This window comes from Sphaerodactylus townsendi, linkage group LG05 (genome assembly GCF_021028975.2).
Source record: "Sphaerodactylus townsendi isolate TG3544 linkage group LG05, MPM_Stown_v2.3, whole genome shotgun sequence".
NCBI lineage: Eukaryota > Metazoa > Chordata > Lepidosauria > Squamata > Sphaerodactylidae > Sphaerodactylus > Sphaerodactylus townsendi.
Genome location: NC_059429.1, coordinates 77,771,154 through 77,793,718, shown reverse-complemented (window position 1 = coordinate 77,793,718; position 22,565 = coordinate 77,771,154). Strand labels below are relative to the sequence as shown.

General features: G+C 41.0%; 1 protein-coding gene across 2 annotated transcripts in view; it reads right to left on the bottom strand.

Annotated features, from left to right (window-relative positions):
- GNAT2 (G protein subunit alpha transducin 2) overlaps nt 1-22,565 on the bottom strand; it is a 50,929-nt gene that overhangs the window by 12,164 nt on the left and 16,200 nt on the right. Inside the window, exons 1-4 of one of the 2 annotated variants that reach the window (XM_048496134.1) lie at nt 13,361-13,762; nt 4,357-4,399; nt 3,174-3,315; nt 1,718-1,875 (exon numbers count right to left, since the gene is read on the bottom strand). In XM_048496134.1, the coding sequence (XP_048352091.1) occupies nt 1,718-1,875; nt 3,174-3,315; nt 4,357-4,399; nt 13,361-13,466 (449 nt within the window). In that variant the 5' untranslated portion in view covers nt 13,467-13,762. Of the gene's footprint in view, nt 1-1,717; nt 1,876-3,173; nt 3,316-4,356; nt 4,400-13,360; nt 13,763-22,565 lie in introns of those variants that run through there. The other variant, XM_048496135.1, reaches the window with a different exon arrangement.

Genomic DNA, 22,565 nt, shown 5'->3' with positions numbered 1-22,565 from the left:
TAGCTTGCAATATACTGTTGGCCAGTTGCCAGGATACACCAGCTAGGCCTTAGTTGCCCTTTTGAATCAGAATTGAAGATGAGGGTTCTAAATTTCCTTTTTAAAGCAATGCATTATCAGCTTCTAACTTAAAATTTCTGGCTTATGAAAGCTAGTGCCATAATAAATGTCTTTGTCCTTAAGGTGACATGAAAAGGTTTGGTGTTATAAGTTGAAGTTACTCCTCTGCAATGTTGTTGGATTTTGACCTTGTGACATAGAAGCTCACAGAACAGATTATATCAAATTTGGCTGATGAGGGAACGATGTATGTGCAAGAAATAAAACAGCATGACCTGGGAGGGTTTAAAACATGCAGAAGGCCTCTTGTTTATATCCTAAGACCAAGCGCATTATGTACTGAATGTAGTCAGGATCTGTGAGTCCCAGTAGATTAACTATTCGTTATGGATCCTGTTTTAATTTAGCATTCTCGCTATGTTATCATTTAACAAGATGCTTCAGCCTTGCTCTTTTCCTTATTTAAAATTCACTGAAGGACAATGTGTTCTCTGGTCTGTGAAGTCATTCAAAAGTGTTCAGTGACATAGGAGGCTCTGTTCTGTACCTAGTCAAAAGTGTTAATCCACCCCCTACGTTCTCTTGCCTAGAGCTCTGAAAACTAGGAGTTTTACCAGGGTATGTTAAGTTCACTTCCTAGCCACCTATATGAGGGTAGCAAAGATTTAAAAGGTATGCAAGATACCCATTGAAACTGAGACTAAAACAGCACTCCTGCTAACAGTGAAAAGATACAACTTCAGAAGTTGCTCTGGAAAGACATCCAGACTTCAGCATTTCCTAACCTAAAGGAGTCCTGTGCAACAGTTGAAAGACTTTGAGCACTTCTCTGCAGGCCTTTGTAATAATTCAGCATACAGATTATGTAATTATGAATGTTTTGGGCTAAGTCCACACTTCTGCAAATCTGCTGGCCCAGTCAACTTCTTTCATTGGACCACAAATGTATCTGCACTACAAGGAGATTTGAGGTATGGCAACACAATGGTAGTACTCATACAGTAGCACTGAAGCGTCTGCATATATTAGAACTACTAACACAACCACCCATTCTTTGCACCTCAATCAAAGTATTTAGCATCAGTGACAGAGTACAGAAGGTTCCAAATCCAGTCCTTAGTATCTCCTCCAGCTGAAAGGTGTCATACAGTACATACTGGGAAAGGCCATTCTCCGTCTCAGGTCCTCAGAGTCACTGCTAGTTACAATAAACAATATTGAGCTAGATGGATCAGCTATCTGACTTGGTATAAGGCTGTGGCATATGAAATATGTAGTATAGGGAGGAGATCCCCTCTCCCTCACACACATGGATGCTGCTTCTCAGTGGTGTAATCCCACAATATTGAACCATGTGAACAGGACCAATAGTTTAGATCTTCCTGATCAACCAGTCAGATGTAGCTCACACTGCTTTGGACCTGTGAAAAGGTGGCCACAGCCTGGGAGAGCAGGATGGGAGAAAATAGTCTTGAGTCATGTGCCCTTCCAGGGGCTGCCAGTGCATCCAAAGATGGAGAAGTCTGAAAGGAACCAAACTGACAGCCACTCTAGAACCTCACGGTCACACTCCCTAAAGCGGCTCGTCTTGCACTGTTGACTTCCTCCACTCCCATATTGATTTTTTTCCAAAACAGCATCAGGGGAGCAGACTTACTATGAGGCAGAGTCATTGAGCTGGTACTCCGCTGCCCGGTCAAAGCAGGCCTGAACACCCGAATCTTTCCAGAGCCGCTTTACACATTCAACTAGCTCTGGGGGCATGGTTCCTTCTTCAATGGAGTCAGCCAAGTTGAACAGCAGTCGTCCATCATCCTGTGAAGAAACAGAGAATGGAAGACAGCCATATTACCTTGGGCACTGGAGGAATGGGATTCAAGGACCGAACCTCCTCTGTGATTACTTCTTGTGCCAGAAAGAAGTACTTCTTGTGCCAGAAAAGACAGAACTAGTTCTGTTTTTCAAAAATGGTGTTCCAAACATTCAGAGGACACTGTTTACGGAAGGGAAACCAGAAAACGGAGAGAAACCCTAAAGAGGTTTACTTAGGTCTATTCACTGGGGCTTACTCCCAGAAAAGTGCTCTTAGGATTGCATGGCAAACGGAGCAAAACCATGCACATAGAAAAAGACACATAAGGAAAATCATATATCTAAAAAATCATAAGGATGAGCTGTGTTAAGTTAAAAGCAGGAACAATTGTTGGGCAAAGGGCAGTAGGCCAAGTTGCAGTAAATTGCCTCTGAAATGGACATGGGGGAATTCCATTGATTTTCCGGCTGAAGCTGTGACATCTTCTACAGTATATTGAGGGCAGATGCAGGTAATCATCTATTAGGAATGGTCTGAATCTAGAAACTCTTGCCATATTACATTTCTACTGAAATGGACACACCTTTGTGTGCTTCCATTGTGGCACAATCGTAGCATGATCAACCACATCTTTCTACCATATCTGTATCCCAAAACACAGTTTACTGATAGCTTGGCACCTTTACACTAGTACTGCACTGTGTTTTCTTACATGGATGTACTAAGTTCCCACTACTAATTTTGTCAGCTATGGAGCCTAGATGCCCCTCCAGATCTTGTCTCAAGAGCTCCTGAGAATTCATGCGGGCAAAAGGCTTTCTTCTACCACTAGGTGGCGATGTATAATAGCTGCTTTAGTTGAGGGAACCTGGAACCATCTTTGTTTTTAAACAGGCTAGCGATTTAAGGAGAGCGCTCAGTGTAATCCACTGCAGTCACTGCTTTCCTGAACCATGGTATTTCATCATTCCAGTTATCTATTAGTTTCTGGAAATATTCCTTGGGCATAATACTTGGGGGTTGTCTGGTGGCAATAACATTCTAGCCCTATGAGAGGTTTGCACTTTTCATGAATATGAAATATATTGCAAATATTGCAAACATATTGAATATGAATTTGAAGAAGGAAACTTTAATAACATCAAATCAGCTATGGATTGCAAGGTCTGATCAGGACATGGACATTTTTTGTTATCTCTGCAGAAGAATCAAACTGCTTACAGAGTGACAAATGTTTCACTTGTAGGTACCCCAGTTGGACTAAGGAAAACGTGTAGTGGTTGTGAATGGTAACACTCACGGCTCGGCCTGATTCACCATAATCTATCCCCAAAGTGATCATGGCTCTGACGATGGCCAGGATGGACTGTAGTATGTTGCCATAGATGACAGATTTGAACTCCAGACATTCTTCTTTTGTGTAACCATCTTGATGGATAATCCTGTTGTGCAATGAGAGAATGTAATACCATAGGATAAATATCACAATTAAGGGCCTATGCCAAACAGAACAAAGCGTTATCATCAAGACGCAGTTAGGAATGAATTTTTAGCTCTTCCTTATTGTTGCAGAAAATGACTGTCTCTCAAAAAACCTCTAAACTGTTTAGCTGGTCTACATTGTCATTCCAGAATGATGATTTTCTCGCCAGGATACCTTTTTCATGTTTTCTCCACCCAATTTATTCTCAGCACTGCTTGGGGCGAATTTGTAGAGGCAAATAGCTTGCTTCTTCCTAACAATCTGCTGCAGGTCATTGAAATTATCACGACTGAAAAACAATTAGACTTACAAGTCTCAAAACTGATTAGTCACTCGATATTTGGGAATCTGTTAAAACTTAAGATATGGGGTGTTTGTTATAGAATTGTTCGTGAAAGAACATGAAGTGCTCGTCTCCCTGAAGAGCTTGCATTTTTCTGCTGATCATTTGGTGTTTTCAATCTAATTGAGTTACCATAGGAAGACCCAGCAATAGTTGCAAGCATTCCAGAGAAAATGGCACCAAGGGTGCAATAATTGTACTGTCTTCATCTTTATCATGCTTTCATCAATTGATGATGCATGTATTTCACAAGAGACTATGGCTTAGAAAGACACTGTTCTGCAAATGGTCAGCACTCTAGATGTACAGATTTATTCTGGGAGTTATTTCAATCATATGCTGAGGAATTACTGTTGTTCAGTCAATGCCTACTCTGTAGTATAGAAAATAAATTGTTCTCATCCTGTCCAGAAGCAGTTTATGGAAGCAAGCAGGTGCTCCTTGTTTTCCTAGCTTGGTTTAACTAAGTGCTATTTATATTTGTGTTTTAAACCTTCTGTAATCTGTTTAAGTTATTTGCCTTGGTCCACATCCTGTTGCCAGCAACACTGAAATGCTGCACTGGGCGGATGTAGGGCAGGCCCCAAGAAAGAAAATGCTAAAGAACACGGCTGATTTTCTGGGTTCTGGGTCTCTTTTCTGCAAGATGGTACTCACTTCATCTGTTTGACAATTGTGCTCTTGCCGGACTCACCAGCACCTGGAAGGAATAAAAGAAAATTGGTTTATGCCAGAATATTGAAAGAAGGAGAGTGTCACTGACTGTTTTCTAACCAATAGACAAGGAAATTTTCTTCTAGATTATTATATTTATTTTGCATATGGAATTCCTTCTGATTATCAACTTCACAGCACTTTTTAGGCATTTTATCACTCAGTTGTGAGTGACTTACTCATAGGCATAGTGTAAACTTGGAATTTCGTTTAGAGGAGGAGCAGTTATCTTACATAAGCCGCCTCTTCTGATATTACAGTGCTTAAGAAAGTAAACCATTATCATGGGCAGTTAACTGCTTCAGCAAGCAGCTGTTCTTTCAGCTCCTTTGATGACTATTACTTGAAATTAAAACTATGTTGCAGGAGCTTTGGGGACTGCAAAGGTTACTAGAATAAATTAATATCCTCTGGTTATGTCATATACAACGGGCCTTCTGAAAACTGAAGGGTGTAATATTGTTCCTGTAACTCAGATTTTTCATTTGATAATCCAGAATTATTGGATGGGATCCCACCTAACTTTTCTGTGTGCACAAAGGGAAGCAGTTTTTCCCAGTTCGTGCTGAGTGTTCCCATCCCCCAGGAGCAAAGCAGCATTTCAGGCACATTTTGTATTTGCAGCAGGAGCAAGGAAGTTCTGCAGTGGGAAATCCATCCATACATGGACATTTTTGGACAGATCCAAGTCACCAAAAGCAAGGAATGGGATGAGAAGATAGAGGCCAAGATGCGGCGGAAAAAGGATATGGTGATGAATAGGAGAGTAGTTTTGCCAAGGTAAGGGTCCAAAGGTTGTGGAGCTCCTGGCTCTGGGGGAGGAGACACAGAAACACCTTGCAATCCTCCATAGCATTCTATCTTTGTTGGGTGGGGGGGGGGGACGACTTTCCTAGGTTCTAAGTATAGCTATGGGACAGTTCTTGGGCTCAAACGGCCTGCAAGCCCAGTCCCAGACAATGGTGAGGGTGAAGGTTTGCTTAGTGATGAGAGCCCATGTTCAGCAGTACTGTTTGTCATTATTTGTGTTTGCATTTTCCAAAGCTATATCCCCCCACTAAAATGATTTCCAGGGAAAAGCTGTTAAGAACCTGACTCAAATCAAACCTGTCCAAGTCTATGTGACTTTATTTACAGTGAGTCTGTTGGTATTGGAGGTTGCTGCAAAACATGCTATTATGACGATATGCATTGCTGTCATTTAATTATCTTCCTCTCCACATCATTCCTCTTAAGGGCTGCTTCACATGTCAGGCCAAGTCTACACATAACTGTGTATAGCACTTCAGATCACAGGTATTAGATTACATTTTTAATGCTGCCATGTAGGAGGGGAAAAGATCTCATAAGCAGAAAAGTATCACTGTAGCATTATACCCTTTAACTTGTGTGGGATTATTTTCTATGAAGGAGCACTGAAAATGGCATCACTTACCTGCACCCTAAAGGGTCATCCATTCTTCTACCTAATTCTGCTACACTGCATTCATTGTCCAGACCAGGCCAGAATTTGAAGATTTATAGTGCATATATATTGAAATTAGGGTTGTTAACTCTGGATTGAGAAACCCCTGGAGATTTGTGTGTGGAGTCTGGGGAGGGTGATACTCCCTTGAGGTATAGTGCTATAGAGCCCTCTCTCCAAAGCCCTTATTCTCTCCAGGGAAACGTATCTCTGTACTGTGGTAATCAGCTGCCATTCTACAAAATTTCCAGCCCACCCCTGAAGGTTGGCAACCTAGTTGAAACAGTGAAAAGCAAAGCAGCTATTTACCTCTTTTTAAAAACTATGCATAAGCCAGAAGAGCTTCAGCCAGAAGAGCAAGAAGTTGGGTCAGGACTGTAACCCACACCCACAAAAAGTGCAGTGGGTGAATAATCCTCTAATGCAAGTCAGGCTCACGGTTTCACAGGCCTCCCTACAATAAACACTCCTTTAATGGCCATTGAACTAAATGTTCCTGTCTGGCCAGAACAAAGAGTAGGAGGAATCCACTGCTTTTTATACTTAGGAAGTCCCACATCTCCCTGTGATTTTTTAACCATGAGGCCTACAAACTTTTTAAAACATAAGAACTTGGCCCACATTTTTCTAAGCCCAAATGTAATCCAGATTCTCTCTGACCATCTTCTGATTAGCCTGGACTTTGGTCAAAGTAGGGTGACCAGCTCTGGGTTGAGAAACACCTGGAAATTTTGGGGGTGGAACCTGGGAAGGGTGGACTTTGGAGAAAGGAAGGACATCAGCAGGGTAGAATGCAGCCAAGTCCATCCGTCAAAGTAGTCATTTTCTGCAGGAGAACTGATCTCTGTTGGCTGGAGAGAGGGTTGCCAACCTCCAGCTGGTGGCTGGTGATCTCCTGGGATTACAATTGATTTCCAGGCAACAGAGATCAGATGGAGAACATGAATGATTTGGAAGGAAGACTGTAGGGCATTATACCCCATTGAAGTCCTTCCCATCCACAAACCCTACTCTTCTCAAGCTCCACCTCCCAATCTCCAGGCAACCTTAGTTGGAGATGAGTTGCAATTATGAGTCATCTCCAGCCACCACCTGGAGGCAGAATCCACCATGATACAAGAGAAAGAAAAGAGTGTGTGTGTGTGTGCGCAACCCAATTCTGCAATACAGCCACCTTGCACTGAACGGCTCACAGTATATAGTTACTGTATTTTTCTCACAAATGCACTTCGATTCATTTATAAACTCCAAAATAAATATTACTCTGTACAACAACAGTTTTAAACAAAATTCAAAATAAATGTGATCTTTATATGACTTCAGTTTAGAGTGTCTTTTGTCAATACATTTATCTCTCACCTCCTGTACAGCCAAATGACAATACAGTAACTATACTGTGAGCCATCTGTTGCAAGATGACTGTTCTATAGACCACCTGGAGACTGGCAGCTAACAAGCATTTAGTCTCAACTAGAATTTGTCTGATGCTGCTCACAATAGTTTATTCTAAAATAAAAACTTGTTTAGGTTTTAAGGTGCCGCTGCAATCCTGTTTCTTTTTGCTGCAACAGACTTTTCATCCAGAATTACTACCATTGGTGCTCACCTGGGACTATGACTGCATGGTAACTGTACAGCAGTGGTTCTCAACCTTCCTAATGCCGCGACCCTTTAATCATGTTGTGGTGACCCCCAACCCTAACATTTATCCATTTTACAGATGGAGAACACTGATGCAGAGAGTCTTAGGCGACCCCTGTGAAAGGGTCATTCAACCCCCAAAGGGGTCGCGACCCATAGGTTGAGAACCTTGCTTTACAGCCACTCCTTCCTTCAGATGTCAAATCCATTTACCCCCCAAATGGAGAGTGAAATCAGGACCTAGAAGATGCCAGAAACGTGTCTGTTCTCTATAAAACAGAGCCATAGTCTCCATACTGAGACAACCCTGATGACAGTTCAACGTTAAATACATTTTAGTTATTGCTGGAAGGCTCAGTGGTATGTGAACATCCTGAGGGGCACATTGTGTGTGTAAAGTACTGCCAAGTCACAGATGATTTATGGCAACCCAGTAGGGTTTTCAAAGCAAGAGACAATCAGAGGTGGTTTGCCATTGCCTTCCTCTGCATAGCAATCCTGGTATTCCTTGGTGGTCTCCCATCCAAGTATGAGCTGAGACCAAACCTGCTTAGCTTCTGAGATCCAACAAGATCAGGCTAGCCTGGCCCATCCAGGTCAGGGCAAGGAGCGCATTAGAAAGACATTTATTTATTTATTTAAAGCACATCCCTTGCCTTTAGCTGAAAGCTCATAAGTTGGCACATGTAATTCAAAACGTTTTTAAAAAATTAAATGAAGGGGGGAAAGCACAAGTTGAGCAAACAAACAAAAAGCAAAGCACTAAAACAGGGAAGTGTCACCCAGCAAGTTAGCATAGAGAGTTGAGAGGTTTTTTTAAAAGTAACTATTACTACTGTTATGGCTGCTGCTGCAGCTGCTGCCACCACATTTGTAAGCATAACTTCTTTACATGGCTTTGCTGTTGGCATTAAAGAGAACATGGGCCATGCCATTCCCAACAAGAAAGAAGAACAGGAATTGCTTTGGAAGTCACTAGGACATGCAGTGAAAAAAGAAGCAAAGCAGTTTCTAAGGATGTTGCCATGGAAATAGAACTAGATCCAGGGCAGATGAGAGTGTTGTGCCTCACCATGCTGGGCTTAGCATGCAGCCACACAGTCTCTTCCATATGACAAACCCTTCTGTATCTATCCTTGTTTGTTTTACTACTTGGGTGTTTTATTTCCGAAGCTCCTCAAGTTCCTCCTACACTGATCCTTTCTCTCGGTATTGTGTATCAGGTATTTAGGGGACAAGAGTTCAAAGTGATATGGATTTGATGTTCTTGGTGTTATTAGAGCCCACACTTTGCTGCGTTTGTTGATGTTTTTAAAATAGAGAAAAGGGCCTGGCTAGTTCCACACGACCTCCCTTAGGTTATTGTTTACCCCTCATGTCTACATCTTCTTGCTTCCCTTCTTACCCCAGAAGTAGGTAAAGACAGAAAATCAGTTGCACTTGAGAGCATTAAGTGAACTGTGATTACAGGACAGACATGAGCACCTAGTGGACAGTGCCTGTGGTGTCATCAGCAGTGACAAGCATCATGACTACCCTGTGGGTACCACTTCAGGTTTGGGGAGAGGCCAAGATTCACAGAGGGGTTTAAAGGCCAACTTTGAAGTCTAATCAAACTTCTTCTGAAAAGTAGCTCAGTTTAAGACTGTTGCTGCTTAAGATTTTATACTCTACATGAAACCAGAGATATTTGAAACCTATCTCATGCCTAAATGCCGACACTTTTCAGCACCCACTTCTCCCGTCCTCAAGTTTGTAACAGTTTACTATTTTAAATTTATATTTATGTTATTAGCAGTCTTACAGGACCAGTGCTTTCCTGCTGAAACAGTTAAGAGGGGGAATGCTCAAGTATCCCTTACAAATTGTGAACATGGCTACTCCTTCCATTCTTCTGTACATTTTTTAAAAATTTAAAACTGAATATACTCCTCTCCAGGATTAAAGTATACATCACCTTTACTGCCCCCACGTTATTTTTATTTTAGCAAATAGGAATAGGGCTTTTTCAGCCATTCTATTACATGAAGAGTGATGGAGATTTAATGCTAGCAGACCATGGCCAGATATCTTTGTGATCTTCTTTGAAAGTTAAAAAGAGTCATAGTGTGTGTGTGTGTGTGTCTATGAATAACTGGGGCAATGTCCAACATAATCTTTTGTATCTAGGGTATCACTTCCAGAATTGTTTCTGTAGCTTGTTAGAGACAAGCATGATTTTCAGGGTCAAAGCTTCTGAGATTCAAGGCTTTTGGGGTATAAGTTTTTGAGACTCAGTGGCCCCTTCTGCAAAATAATTCACATTCAATCCACTTTCACAACTGTTTGAAAGTGGATTTTGCTATTCCGCACAGTAGAATCCGGCTTCAAAGTGCATTGAAAGTGGATTGAAAGTGCATTATTCTGCATATACAGAAGGGGCCATAGTTGTATCTGATGAAGGGAGCTTTGATTCTTGAAAGCTTATACCCCAAAACCCATGTGTGTCTCTAAGGAGCTACTGGACTCAAATATAGATGGTCTACCCAGGAATCCCATTTCTTTTAGCAACTGGTATGGATCATATCTTTGAATTAGAGAGTTTCATTCATCCACAACAATCATTCCCCAAAACCATCCCACAGAAACACAATAGGACAGGAAAAAAATCAGTCCATTATAAGAACTGTCCAGGCTAGTTTTTAACTATATAAAGAGCAAGTGGTAATTTTTTCTCAGCATAATTCAACCATACCTTTTTGTGTACCTCTAGTGTTAATGAGAACCAATACAGCCAATGCAATTTGGGACCAATGTGGGCCCTCAAGTGTTGTGGCAATATTGAATTTTTCCTCTCTCTTAAAAAAAAGCCTGTTTAAATACAACAATATTCTCAAAACTGCCAGATTCACACTATAACTACACTGATTCCTTCCTTATTTGACAGTAAAGCAACAAATATTCTCATTCTAGGTACGTTAAATTGGTTTCCACAAAGCTCTCGGCCTTTCTTAACTCTGCTTTCTTCTTTCCTTGCCCTTCAGTCTTCTTCAGCGGCCATGGTATGTTTCTTCATCTCATCAGCTAAAGCTGCTTATCCCAAAACAGGAAGCTGCTTAGAGTTAGGGCTTTAGCACCCTGATCCCAACCTCCCTGCTGTTACCTCAATGAACCCTTGACATGTTGCACAGAGGTAGGCGAGTACATGCTACTTGCTGTATGACTGCAGAGGCACCACAGGCTATCTGAACTACACATGTCTCTAGTCATTGGGGAAGCGTTATCTCTATAAGCTCCTTCTGTGAGAGGAAGTAATGGCGTAAGAAAGTGTTTCCATGCCCAAGAAGGCCTGTCACAGCTCTCTAACTCACTGTGGTTTCCAATTCCTCAACCTTAGTGCTATTGAATTAAAGGGAAGTAGCAGCAACATCCTTTCCTAGTGTAAGTAAAATGAAATATGCATTACCATTAGCTTATGAATCCTAAGGCCCACTGACACCTAAATTAATCCATTACAGGAAAGTCTCCACCGGAATGCTGAATACTGTCTACAGTGACCTGGAAAACTTTCTGCCACTTGCCTTGAAGAAAATCTTGTGTGTCAAATACCTTTTGTTCTACCTATCTTCTTGTACGAACTTCTGGGAAGCGTTGTCCTCACTAATTAATTTTCTAGATTAGTTTAAGGAAATTGAGGCCACTCTTTATTATCGTATACATTATTTAATATGTGCTGGGATTAGACACACAGGATAATGCATGCTGATAAACTGCTACACATCCTAGTTCGTATATGGAAGGCCAATAGCCAGAAAAGCAGCAGAGCATCATGACCTATTTGCAAAAGTAGAAAAAGAACATCAGCACACTAACCTAGTTGGTTTAATGGTTAGAGCGTCAGACTAATATTTGAGAGATCCAGGTTCAAATATCCACTCTGCCATGAAGCTCACTGGCTGACCTTGGAGAAATTGTTCATACTCAGTCCAATTTGCCTCACAGTATAGTTCTGAACAGGGGTTATCACCTTTTTTTTTGTTATTTTTCAGGTTCAGTTTTAAAAGACCTGAAAATTATCAAAAAAGCCATTGCAGCTTTTCCAATAATTTTGGGGGTTTTAAAGCCAAACTCCAAAAGTACATGGCCTGCACAGCTGAATGCAGTGTGGGGCCACGGGGAGTGGGGTGCCTGTGGAGATTGGGAGGAGTCTGAGCTGGCAGCCTTGTTGGCCACCTCCCTGTTTGCAAAGCCAGGAAATGGCTTTGCAAACCGGGAGGGAGGGTTGTTTGCAGAGATTGGGGCTCTATCTCTGTAGGCAACCCAGCTTTCTGCTTCCCCACTTGCAAAGCTGGAATTGGCTTTGAAAGGTAGAGGGAGAGGGCTGTCTGCAGGATCTGGAATTCCCAACTCTGCAGGCAGGAGGAAAGCTGAAACCTCTTTGACTTTTTTGACACCAGTCTAATTAGGTTCTGGCGGGTTTTTTTTCAGGGTAAAAAAACAGAAACAAGTCAATATGGCATTTTAGAGCGTTTGATTTGGTTTTACTGATTTGCCATTCCTAGTTGGGAAGATAAAGTAGAGGAGATAACAACCATGTACACTCCCCGAAGAGTGGAATCAAAATGTGATAGAGCCCTTCACCATCACGTCTTCCAGTGCTCTTCTCACGTTCTAGTTGTTAGCAACTAAAAGAGCAGACATAAAAACCCAGAATATCATTCTAGCAAATACAACAACCTCCTATACAACATCAATGGTCATTTTTTGCTACACAGAACATTCTGAAGCCCATACAGGGGGGTAAGACAAGATCACAGTTAATGTCCTTCCCTTCTTGAATACCAGACAGGCTCAATGAACTGGAAGGATTACTTCACTCATATAAATATCAATTCCCTCTTTCATGACAGCCGCAGTCTCCCGAGTGCTCCAATGGTCCATATAGACTTGTAAACAAAATCAGGTTATTTCTTAAATAACAGATCAATTTGGCAGATCCATCTGTTTTCTTATGTGACAGAAGAAGAAGCAGCCATCTCAAGATAACGTCCTTTCCCACCAAGAGGTCAGCCCAATAAATCCACTTCCTTTGCTCATGATTTGAAATGTTTAGTGCTGAAGAGAGAGTTTTGTAGGTGAGCTACACCCTTCGTTCTCCTTCAGGCATCATCCCTTCATGGAATTGCTTAATCTCTTTTGACAATCACAATGCCCCAGATTGCTTTTGCAGAAGAGGGTGTTTGTGACCTTTTGTTACACCCAGTGAGCTGAAAGATTGGTGTCCTTGCTAATCGGCTGACTTAGGAAGTCATCAAGCTAATGAAAAACCATCTGGTGCTACTTAGGAAGAGAGGCCTTAGCAAATGGGTTTTTTTTATGTTATTGGTCAAGCCTACGTAGGATGATAAAAAAAAACCTTGCTCAATCTGCTTCATTTCTACTTTTGAATTTTTTTTCTCCATCTACAATGGTCTGTTGTTTGGCAGAAATATCAACTGCCATTTCTTGTCTACTGATCCTAGGCCACAGTTGCCTTGGAAAACAATGTATCAAATACATAGACTCATTCAATCTGTGTGTTTCATGGACAAATCAGAACTGAAGGCTCCTCACAGTTGTGTGGCTTTTCTTTTCTTACCGCTGATACGCTACTGAGATTAAAATCCCATCCCATCCATTGTTGCTGATAAAGAATATCTAGGGTATCTCTTTAGGACTTTTTATGGGTTGTGCATGTCTTGAACACATGAATGCAAGCCCACTCATTTTGCTCATTAATGGCGAACCCTTTTGCAGTTCCCTCCCCTTGCAAGAGCCAAAGGGATTTCTCTAACAGTAACTAGCCCTTTGAATCATACCTACCTAGCAGTAGCAGCTTAACTGTCTTTGCCTCCTGGTCTGCATCTTCTTGGAGCTTCTTTTCCAATTCCTTGGACCTCTTATCCTCAGCACTTGCTCCACTCCCCATTTCCTCTTCTATTTGTTCTTCTTCTCCTCCTCCTCCTCCGGTTTCTCTGGCTCCTTTAGCCTCTTCGTTTGTTTCTTCCAGCTCTTCAAATTGACTGACTCACCCTTTCTTGGGTGGAAAGGCAGAGCAAGACTAAAATAATACCTCTATGCCAAATTGCCTCGTGTCATCAAGAAGGTGCTCTGCAGAGCTGACTTCCCTTGAGCTCTACGCAGAAAGCCTGCCAGTCCAAGAGTGCTAAGAAGGTAGAAAGCCTTTCACCTTGCTCCTTGCTGTTCCTCCCCTTTCCCCTTTAATTCTTCATGGATAACCCAATTTTGTTACAATGGACTGAGCTCTTTTTATCTTACCATGTGACCTGGGAAATCCAATTATAAAGGCCCAAGATGGCAGAGATTAGTGACTGGCAAGCAAGAACATTGAACTCAAATGGCGGAGACTATGCAGTATGGAGAAGATGGTTATGTAACATGAGAATGAATTGAAACAGCCTTCCTGACCCACATACACAGCAAGGAATCCTAATATTGACAATATTCAGAATCCTACCAGAAGAAACTCTTGTTCTACTCCTCCCCTGGAGGCTTATTAAGGAAGGCTAATAGCTGGTGGGGAAGAAAGTTTGTGAATAAGTTCAGGAGCAAATGTCTATGTTAGGCCTCTTTTTGGCAGCTGCAGTGCAGAAAACTGATCAGTAAGTATCCCCAGCAGGTGACATAATTGAAATACCCATGGAATTGGTATGAAGATGACATAATTGAAGATGACATAATTGAAATACCCATGGAATTGGAATCTGCTATTTATGTTCCCTTGCTACTGTTTCCACCCAGGAAGTAATATGAAGATGTCCCCTCTACTATTTCACAAAAGAAGAAAAAACAGAGACATGCAAATGACATTCCAATTCTCTCTTATCAAGGATCGTGGCCAGAGCTCCCCTTGCTTACACATTGCGGAGGTCATGCTCTACCTTCTATATGCAGTGTTCACATGCTCTTTAGTAGCTGTTTTCCTCTTATTTGAAAAGCCAGAAAGTGTTTGTGCTTTTAGTCAAAGAGTGGGTACAATGGGTTGTAAATATGCCTCAGTAGCAATGTTTGAAATGGCAGACCACGTACTACATATTGCCTTAGTGTTCATATGTACACATATCTATGCATGTGCACCAGAGATGCATCCATCCCCCAGTGTGAGATTTAATGCCTAGATAAAAAAAGTGGGTGACTGCAATCAATTCCCAGGCAGGAACATATGGGAGCAGATATCCCGGTTCCAAGCCACATTGGGCTTTAAAGAGCAAAACCAACAAACAACTTGAATTTTGCTGGGAAGTGGATTGATAATTGCTGTAGTATCAAAATATGCTCCCAATAGCTGGCCCCGAACAGTGGTGTAGCTGCAGCATTCTTCAATAGCTACAGCTCCCGAACACTCTTCAAAGGTAGCCCCAAGTAGAGTGCATTGAAATAGTGCAGGTTAAATGTAACTAATGCATAAATCACTGAGGTTAAATCTGATTGTCCCAGGGACAGACACAGTGCCCCTTAGTCCTAGTGCTGAGAGGCAACTCAGGAGACAACTATGGTCTTAAAGGATTCTGAGAGATCCAGCAGAACTAGCAGGGTCACATTCCCCATCTAAGCCCTGATAGAGGTCAAGGCAATTTTTTTAACAGAGTGGAGTTCAGGGACTTCCACCCCCCCTAAAAACAGGCCTAATCATTGCCTCCTTGAGCATGGATGGTACAACTCCTGCTCTCAAAGAAGCTTTTACATGCCCCCTTATCCATGCAGCCTGTCCTCTGGTAGCTTTTAACAGCCAGGAAGGGCAACGGTCAAGAACACCAGTGGTGGGCTCATCTGTCCAAAGATCTTATTCTCATTCTCAGGATCCATAAGCTGAAAATTATCCATATAAATTAGACAGATGGCAAAGGCACATCATTTAGACATGCATCTACACTGGCATCCAACCCAGAGCAGATCTGAGCTATTTTGTCTGGCCAGCTAATCACACCAGGCTGTTGTGTGGTCCTTGGGGCTATAATGTTCTACTGTAACATATATTTTAACTCCCCAGCCAGGGTAGGGATGAAAAGCAGTGAGGCTAGGAAGGGTGGAAGGAAGAAAAAGACAGAATAGCTAGATGGTAATGGGGGGGGGGGGGGGGAGAGAAATAAAGGTTGTTTGGTGAACTTACATTTGTTCCAGTATCTTCAGCTCACAGCTTTGTTTCAGGTAGATAGAAAGAAACCCTAATCTGAGGATTTACTTTTCCCTAGGACAGGGGTGGCGAACCTGTGGCACTCCATATGTTCATGGGCTACAATTTATGGCCATCAATTGTAATTCTGGGGAACCTGCAGCCCAAACCTGGAGATTGGCAACCCAAAACTTGTTATAGTGTGAAATACCCTACCCTATGAGGGCAGAAAGATGGGGTATATACATTAGGCTACAGAATGGGAAAGTCACCATCTATGCTTGTTATGTCTGTCTCTCTTGATTATATATGCTGCTATGATTATTGTTGCCTTATAGCTTATGATGTTATGATTATTGATGTTCTTGTTGTTTATAATTCTATGTTTATAATGTTGTGTTTATTGATTCTCTGTTTATTGATGTTTTGTTGCTTGATGTTATGATTACTGATGTTTGCTATTATGCTGTTGTTGTTCACCGCCCTGAGCCCTTCGGGGGAGGGCGGTATACAAATCAAATAATACAATACAATACAATACAATACAATGCTAGGTGAATGTTTCTTTCAGCTTTGTAATTTAAAAAGTTTGCAGTTATTGAGAGTTTTCTTTAAAAGTTGTTGCTAAAAATGGCAGCAAACAGCACCACCACGAACAGTTTGCCCACTTGTTCTGCATCTCCTGTGCCCCTAGTGGCTGCACTGCACAATTGTGCAAAAAATAAAATTAACTGAAATGCATTTGCTGAATGCAATGTGACTCCATGCTAACTTGAGCCCCTGGAATTTTGTACCCCCAGTTCCACCCTGTCAGAAATCCTGCCTGTAGGATGTTTCTAGGATGCTTTATTCAATGAAATCAATAAAGAACTCAAAAGCTTGTACAATGTTGTGTTCTTTTGATTAGTCTTCATAAAAAGTATTACATGGCTTTTAATTATCATCCAGAGACTTTGAAGAGGGAGCTGAACCCTGACAAATGGGAAATCTGGCCACATACTAAAAAATTTAATAAGGCAGTGCCAAAGGACAAAAATGAGGACAAAATCAGGCCAGTCATTTACTAGGGAGAGGTATCTGAAAGTAGTGCCTATACCGGGTTAAGTAAATGAGAAAAGCCTAGCATTTTGATAGTATTTTTGAGAATGGAAAACTCAGGCACTTTCCTTCTCTATAATGAAGGGTGATCTGACAGAGCCTCAGATTCACTGCCAGCCTGAATAAAGCTTTTCTCATAAAAAACCTCCCTCACTCCTTCCAGCAAACTTCTACTTGTTGCTGCTCTAGAAGGATCAGGAGATTTCTGATCTCTGTGTTGATGTGACATCTCTTGGGTGAGGTCTTGTTAAAGCTTGTGGCAGGATTTAATAATTATTTTTCTGGTTTTCTGGTACTCTGGTGACCTTCCCGATAAATAAGTGGGTTTTGGGTTGCAATTTGGGCACTCGGTCTTGAAAAGGTTCGCCATCACTGTTCTATGACCATGATCCAAAGTGAGTACTTTTTGGACCACATCTGCAGACTTTTCTTTTTTACTTCCATTTTCCTTATAAAGCTTCCTAGAATATATATAGAAAGAAAAAAATGTGCAGTTTCCTACAATCAGTTGAGTAGTCATGAACTATTGAAACCTCTCACATACAGTGTGGTCACTTAAAGTCTACCAAAACAGGAGTGAAAATATTTTGTAAAGAGATAAAATATCTGGCACCTATTTCATAAACAATATGAGAGTTTCTTTAGATCAGGGGACCCCAAATTGGTATCTGCTGGCACCTTTCTTGGCGCCCAAAAGTATTTTAAGAAAGTGGGTGGGTCTCTTTAAGTTTTTTATGTTTATGGTATAATGCAGACAGTGGCTTTATGTAAAACTCTTTACCTGTGCAAAAAAACAAGTGATATTCCAAAAGTACAGTCTAGATTCTGACTAAACACAATTGGGCTGCACAGCTAACTTGAATTTCTACTGAAGTCATCAGAGTTCACTCAATTGAATGCCTTTTCATAGTTCAGGTGAAAGTTGGTAGCATCACTGCATCAAATTTTGTTCACTTTTCAAAAATAAGTTATGTTCCTATCAAAATCCGGCTAAAATCTCTCTCTCACTGTACACATATGCAAGCAGCTGTCATTGCTAAGTAATAATGCAGGTTAAAAGTGTTTGGAATCACAAGAGAAAGCCTCATGTTAAGGAATAACTAGAATAAAATTTTTTCCCCTTTTGCACAAGTGCATTTGATACCTATAAAATGAAGACAGATATTGCCAGATGAGAGCTTCTTACTTAGCTTAGTGTGTATCCTTATTTTGTGTGTTCGCAAGAAACTGTTTTTAAGCAGAAAGAAACTGTTTTTAATCCTCTGAAGATGCCAGCCACAAATACAGACAAAACGTTAGGTGAAAATGCTACTAGAACACGGCTATACCGCCCAGAAACCACATAACACCCCACTGTTTTTAAGCAATCTGTTAATTTTAAGTCATGTTAAACAGATCTTTTGCCTGAAATGTTAAAGAACTAGTATCAGAATTATGTGTAACCTCACACTCAGATATTTTGTGGTTGGCTTCCCCTCCTGCGGCAATAATTTTGTGGTTACACCATCACTCTGCGTCAGAATTCCAAAGGTTTCTGCAGGCTAAAAGGATTGGGGACCCTTGCTTTAGACCCAAAGGTCTAAGTTTCAGAATTTGTTAACATATGCACAACATACTGGAAGCTGCCTTGGAAACTAGATATAAATAAACAACATTTTACATTGCTCATAGTGGGCTCAGTTCAAGAAACAAAGTGTGGCCAGTGAATGCTTGGTGCAGCTTCCCCCTCTTTCCCCCATCAAAGCCTTATTTTGATAGGGTAATATGTACATGTTATCACATACACCCACATATGAAAGGGGGTGCCCTCAAGTGCCTATCCACTGTCCAGTGCCTTCAGGGAGTTTTCCCTCCAAAATAATAGAGAGAACTCTAATGGACAGTGCAGTTCTGACTGAATAGCTTTCTTTTTTTTCTCTTTCCCTCTGCAAGAACAGATTTTAGTAAAATGGAGAGGGTGTTTGAGAGTTTGTAATATTCTTTAAGGTTTCCCACATTTATTATTCTATTAAACTGTCAAAATATTCTTTGGCTGCTCATCTGGGGCACTTTTCTGTTAGGCATAGAAGCTGCTCTGGAGGAACACCAAAATAACCTGTTTTCTTTCTGTTAAGAAATAATAAACTGGCACCAGAGGCTTGTAATGTTGAACCATGAAGTTAAAATATTTCATTTACAGGAAATATATAATTCCCTTTCCTATAAAGCTATTTTATTTGGTTTCTATATAAGAGCTGGTTTCTGAGAGGATACTATTTACAAGTTGTTTCAGTAATTTTTCCCAGTTGATGCAAGTTTCATACAGGTCACTTCAACTCTAAACAAAAAAATTTAGATACTCTCATATAGATGTTACAGCGTTCAGTTTAGCTTTCTAGCCCTTTGTTTTAAAACCTCAATTTCTACCCTCAGGTAAGTATAACTCACACAGTTCCTTAAACATTAACTCTAAGACCATCTCTCCACTAGAGTGTCTCTTTCACATGGTACTTCTCAGAAGGATGGCTGTTCTCCCTCAGGAAGCTCCAATCCTCTCTCTATATAAACACTTCCCTTTCAGGAGCTTCCCTGCTCCATATCTGAGTGGGATTCCTCAGGGAAAACTACCAAGTCACAAGTGTGATTACTCAGTGTTACTGTATTATGGTCAATTCCAGGACTTTGGCACAGATTCCCTAACCTTAAGTCTGTCCTTCCTGGCCTAGTGTAGCACAGCTCATTTTGAACTGACAGTTTCCAGAGAATGGAGCTACCACAGAACAACCACTCACTCTCACTCTCACTTCAGTTCTCCCATCAGAACTCCCTGTCATCTGGCTATAGAATGCTATGCAGTTCTCTCAGCCAGTCATGTGGAGCTACAGATTAACCATTTGTGCTCTAAATATTCTACTGGCTGAAAATGTCTAAGTGTTTGTGTAAAGCATGTCAAATGCTGCTCCTTGTTTCTGGCTATAGCAGAAATCAGTGTAAATTGATCCTTAGAATTGCACGATGAAGGAGAAAGGCAGGTTGAGGGACACAAACCTGCCTTCTTTCAAGTGTGTAGAAAAATACCCAGGCCTTTTCCTGATTATTTAAGGATAACCTCATATTCTAATTGTTATACTTAATCAAAGAGATTTCAAGGAGGATACTAAATACATGAACTAAAGGTTTATTAGGGTTTTTGTTGTTGCTGTTGTTTAACCCCAATTTTTTTGCTTCATATTTAGATACATTTTCAGATTGAGGTGTCACTGTCCCTTTTTAACATCACAATGTGTATCTCACCAAGCCACTCCCAAAGTGCTCAGAATTAAAAAAAAAACCATTTACATTCACAAAGCTGTGAAATTCATTTTCCAAGTAAGATACCATCTGGATAGTAAAACAGGAACAATTTGTATGTAAACACTATTGGATACATACCAGCAATCTGTGCATGAAAGGAAAAGGCAAGTACTACATCAATTACCAACAGAAAACCTGTCCGTGTAAATCAGCGTGGTTCTTCACAATTTTCTCTTCCACATTTAATCTAGCTAAGATGACCAATGTGTAATTTTGAAAATACCTGGACAATGGACAAAATCAGAACCAGTTTTTCTCTGGTCATTGGAGAGGCCAGGCTGAGGTGGTGAACTCTAGAAAGTTTGGCCATACACAGGATTTCTGGGGTGTAGAGGGTGACTGTTGTACAAAGAGAGCAAGTTTTATCCTGACTTAATTTACCTAGCTATTTTAATAAAATATCCAAAAACCAAACTTAAAACAAAAACACTGCATGGGCAGATGAAACACCTGACAGATAGCATCATTACATGTAGGGTGCTGCTGTAACATCTGCATGGTGTTATTATTTCCATAGATTGCCTCTCAACTCTCAGTATAGCTGCTTTCCATTTATGGTGACTTTGTTTGAAAGGAAAAGCAGATATCAGCAAACTTCTCAAACCATGTGATCTTTTCCATACAAGGACATTCCTCACCTCAGTAATATTAATTCAGCTCTTAATTATCTTTCCGCGGCTATTTATTTTGCACTGTGATCAAAAGAAACAAAATAATGTTTTTTAGTGTATTAAGTGTTCTGTGAGGTGTTCATTTATTCATATGAGACCCCAAGTCCAACTATCTCAAATAACCTTTGTGCTAATGGAATTGAGATGAGCAGTCAGGAGATTGGCCTAATTAATATAATAGAACACTTGCTTTGTATCACAAGCACATGGGAGCTCAGGAAATTGAACTGCTGCTTATAATTCATAGGGATATTCAAGCTGGATTCAGAAAAGGAAGAGACACTAGAGATCATATTGTTTATTGGAACATGTGAGAGAATTTCAGAAGAAAATCAGCTTGTGTTTTAAAGATTACAGCAAAGCTTTTGACTGTGTGGATCATGAAAAACTATGGCTAGTTTTAAAGGAAATGGGTGTGCCACAGAATCTGATGGTTTTTATGTGCAACCTGTACTTTGGGCAAGAAGCTACTGCTAAACAGAATATGGAGAAACAGAATGGTTTCCAACTGGCAAAAGTGGCAGACTTGAATGCATCTTATCACCCTACCTCCTCAGTCTGTATGTAGGTCATATGAGGAAGGCTGGATTAGATTTAAATGAAAGTGGAGTGAAAATTGAGGGTAGGAACATGAACAATTTGACATGTGTCCATGATACTACCAATAACATATCTAAGGTGGAGCAAGCCAGTGTGTGTGCCCTGGCTGTCACTTGCCTGGGGGCACCCTGGCCACCCCTTTGAAAGGCAGGAATCCACCACACCTCATGATCCAAGCTGTGCCTTACCAGCTTCCACCTCCCACTGCCACTCAGAGAGCTGGTTTACCTGCTGTTAAGAAGAACTGGTAGATCTGGCTGCTGGAGAGTTGGTCTACCAAGATGGAGAAGACCTGTGTTGTGTGTGTTGTGTGTGTGTGCGTGCGTGCGTGTGTGAATGTTAGGGCTTGCCCTGGGCACCATTTTCTGTAGATATGCCTCTGGGCACTACATTACTGGCAGAAAATAGTGAAGAGTTGAAACAATTACTAGTGAAAGTTAAAGCAGAAAGTGCCATAGCAGGACTGAGCTGAACTTCTAGAAGGCAAAAGTAATCACTACTGTACTGGAGAATTACTCAACTAAGGTGGACAATGAGGAAATTGAAATTGTTCAAGACTTTCTATTCCTTGGCTCCTTCATCAACCCAAAGGGAGACTGTTATCAAGAAATCAGGAGACTGAAGTTAGAAAGGGCAGCCATGAAGGAGCTAGAAAAGATTCTTAAGTTTAAGGATGTGTCACTGGCCCAAGATCAAGTTAATTCATGCCATAGTATTCCCTATTGCTATGTATATGTGTGAAAGCTTGATAATGAAGAAAGTTGATGGGAAGAAAATAGATTCCTTTGAAATGTTGTGATGGAAGAGAATGTTACCAATACCATAGACAACCAAACACACACACACACACACAAATAAATGGGTTCTCTAGGTCAAATCAAATCTGAACTGTCCTTAGAAGCTAAAATTACTAAACTGAGGCTATTGTACTTTGGTCACATAATGAGAAGACAAGAGGCACTGGAAAAAAAACAATCATACTTAGAAAGGTTGGGGGCAGCAGAAAAATGGACAACCCAAAATGAGATGGATTGACTCTATAAAGGAAGTCACGGCTCTCAGTTTGCAAGACCTGAGCAAGGCTGTTAATGATAGGGCATTTTGGAGGACATTGATTCATAGGGTCACCATGAGTTGGAAGCAGTGGCGTATTTGCCTAGGGACAAGGGGTAGCCCTTGCTCCCGGGCGCCA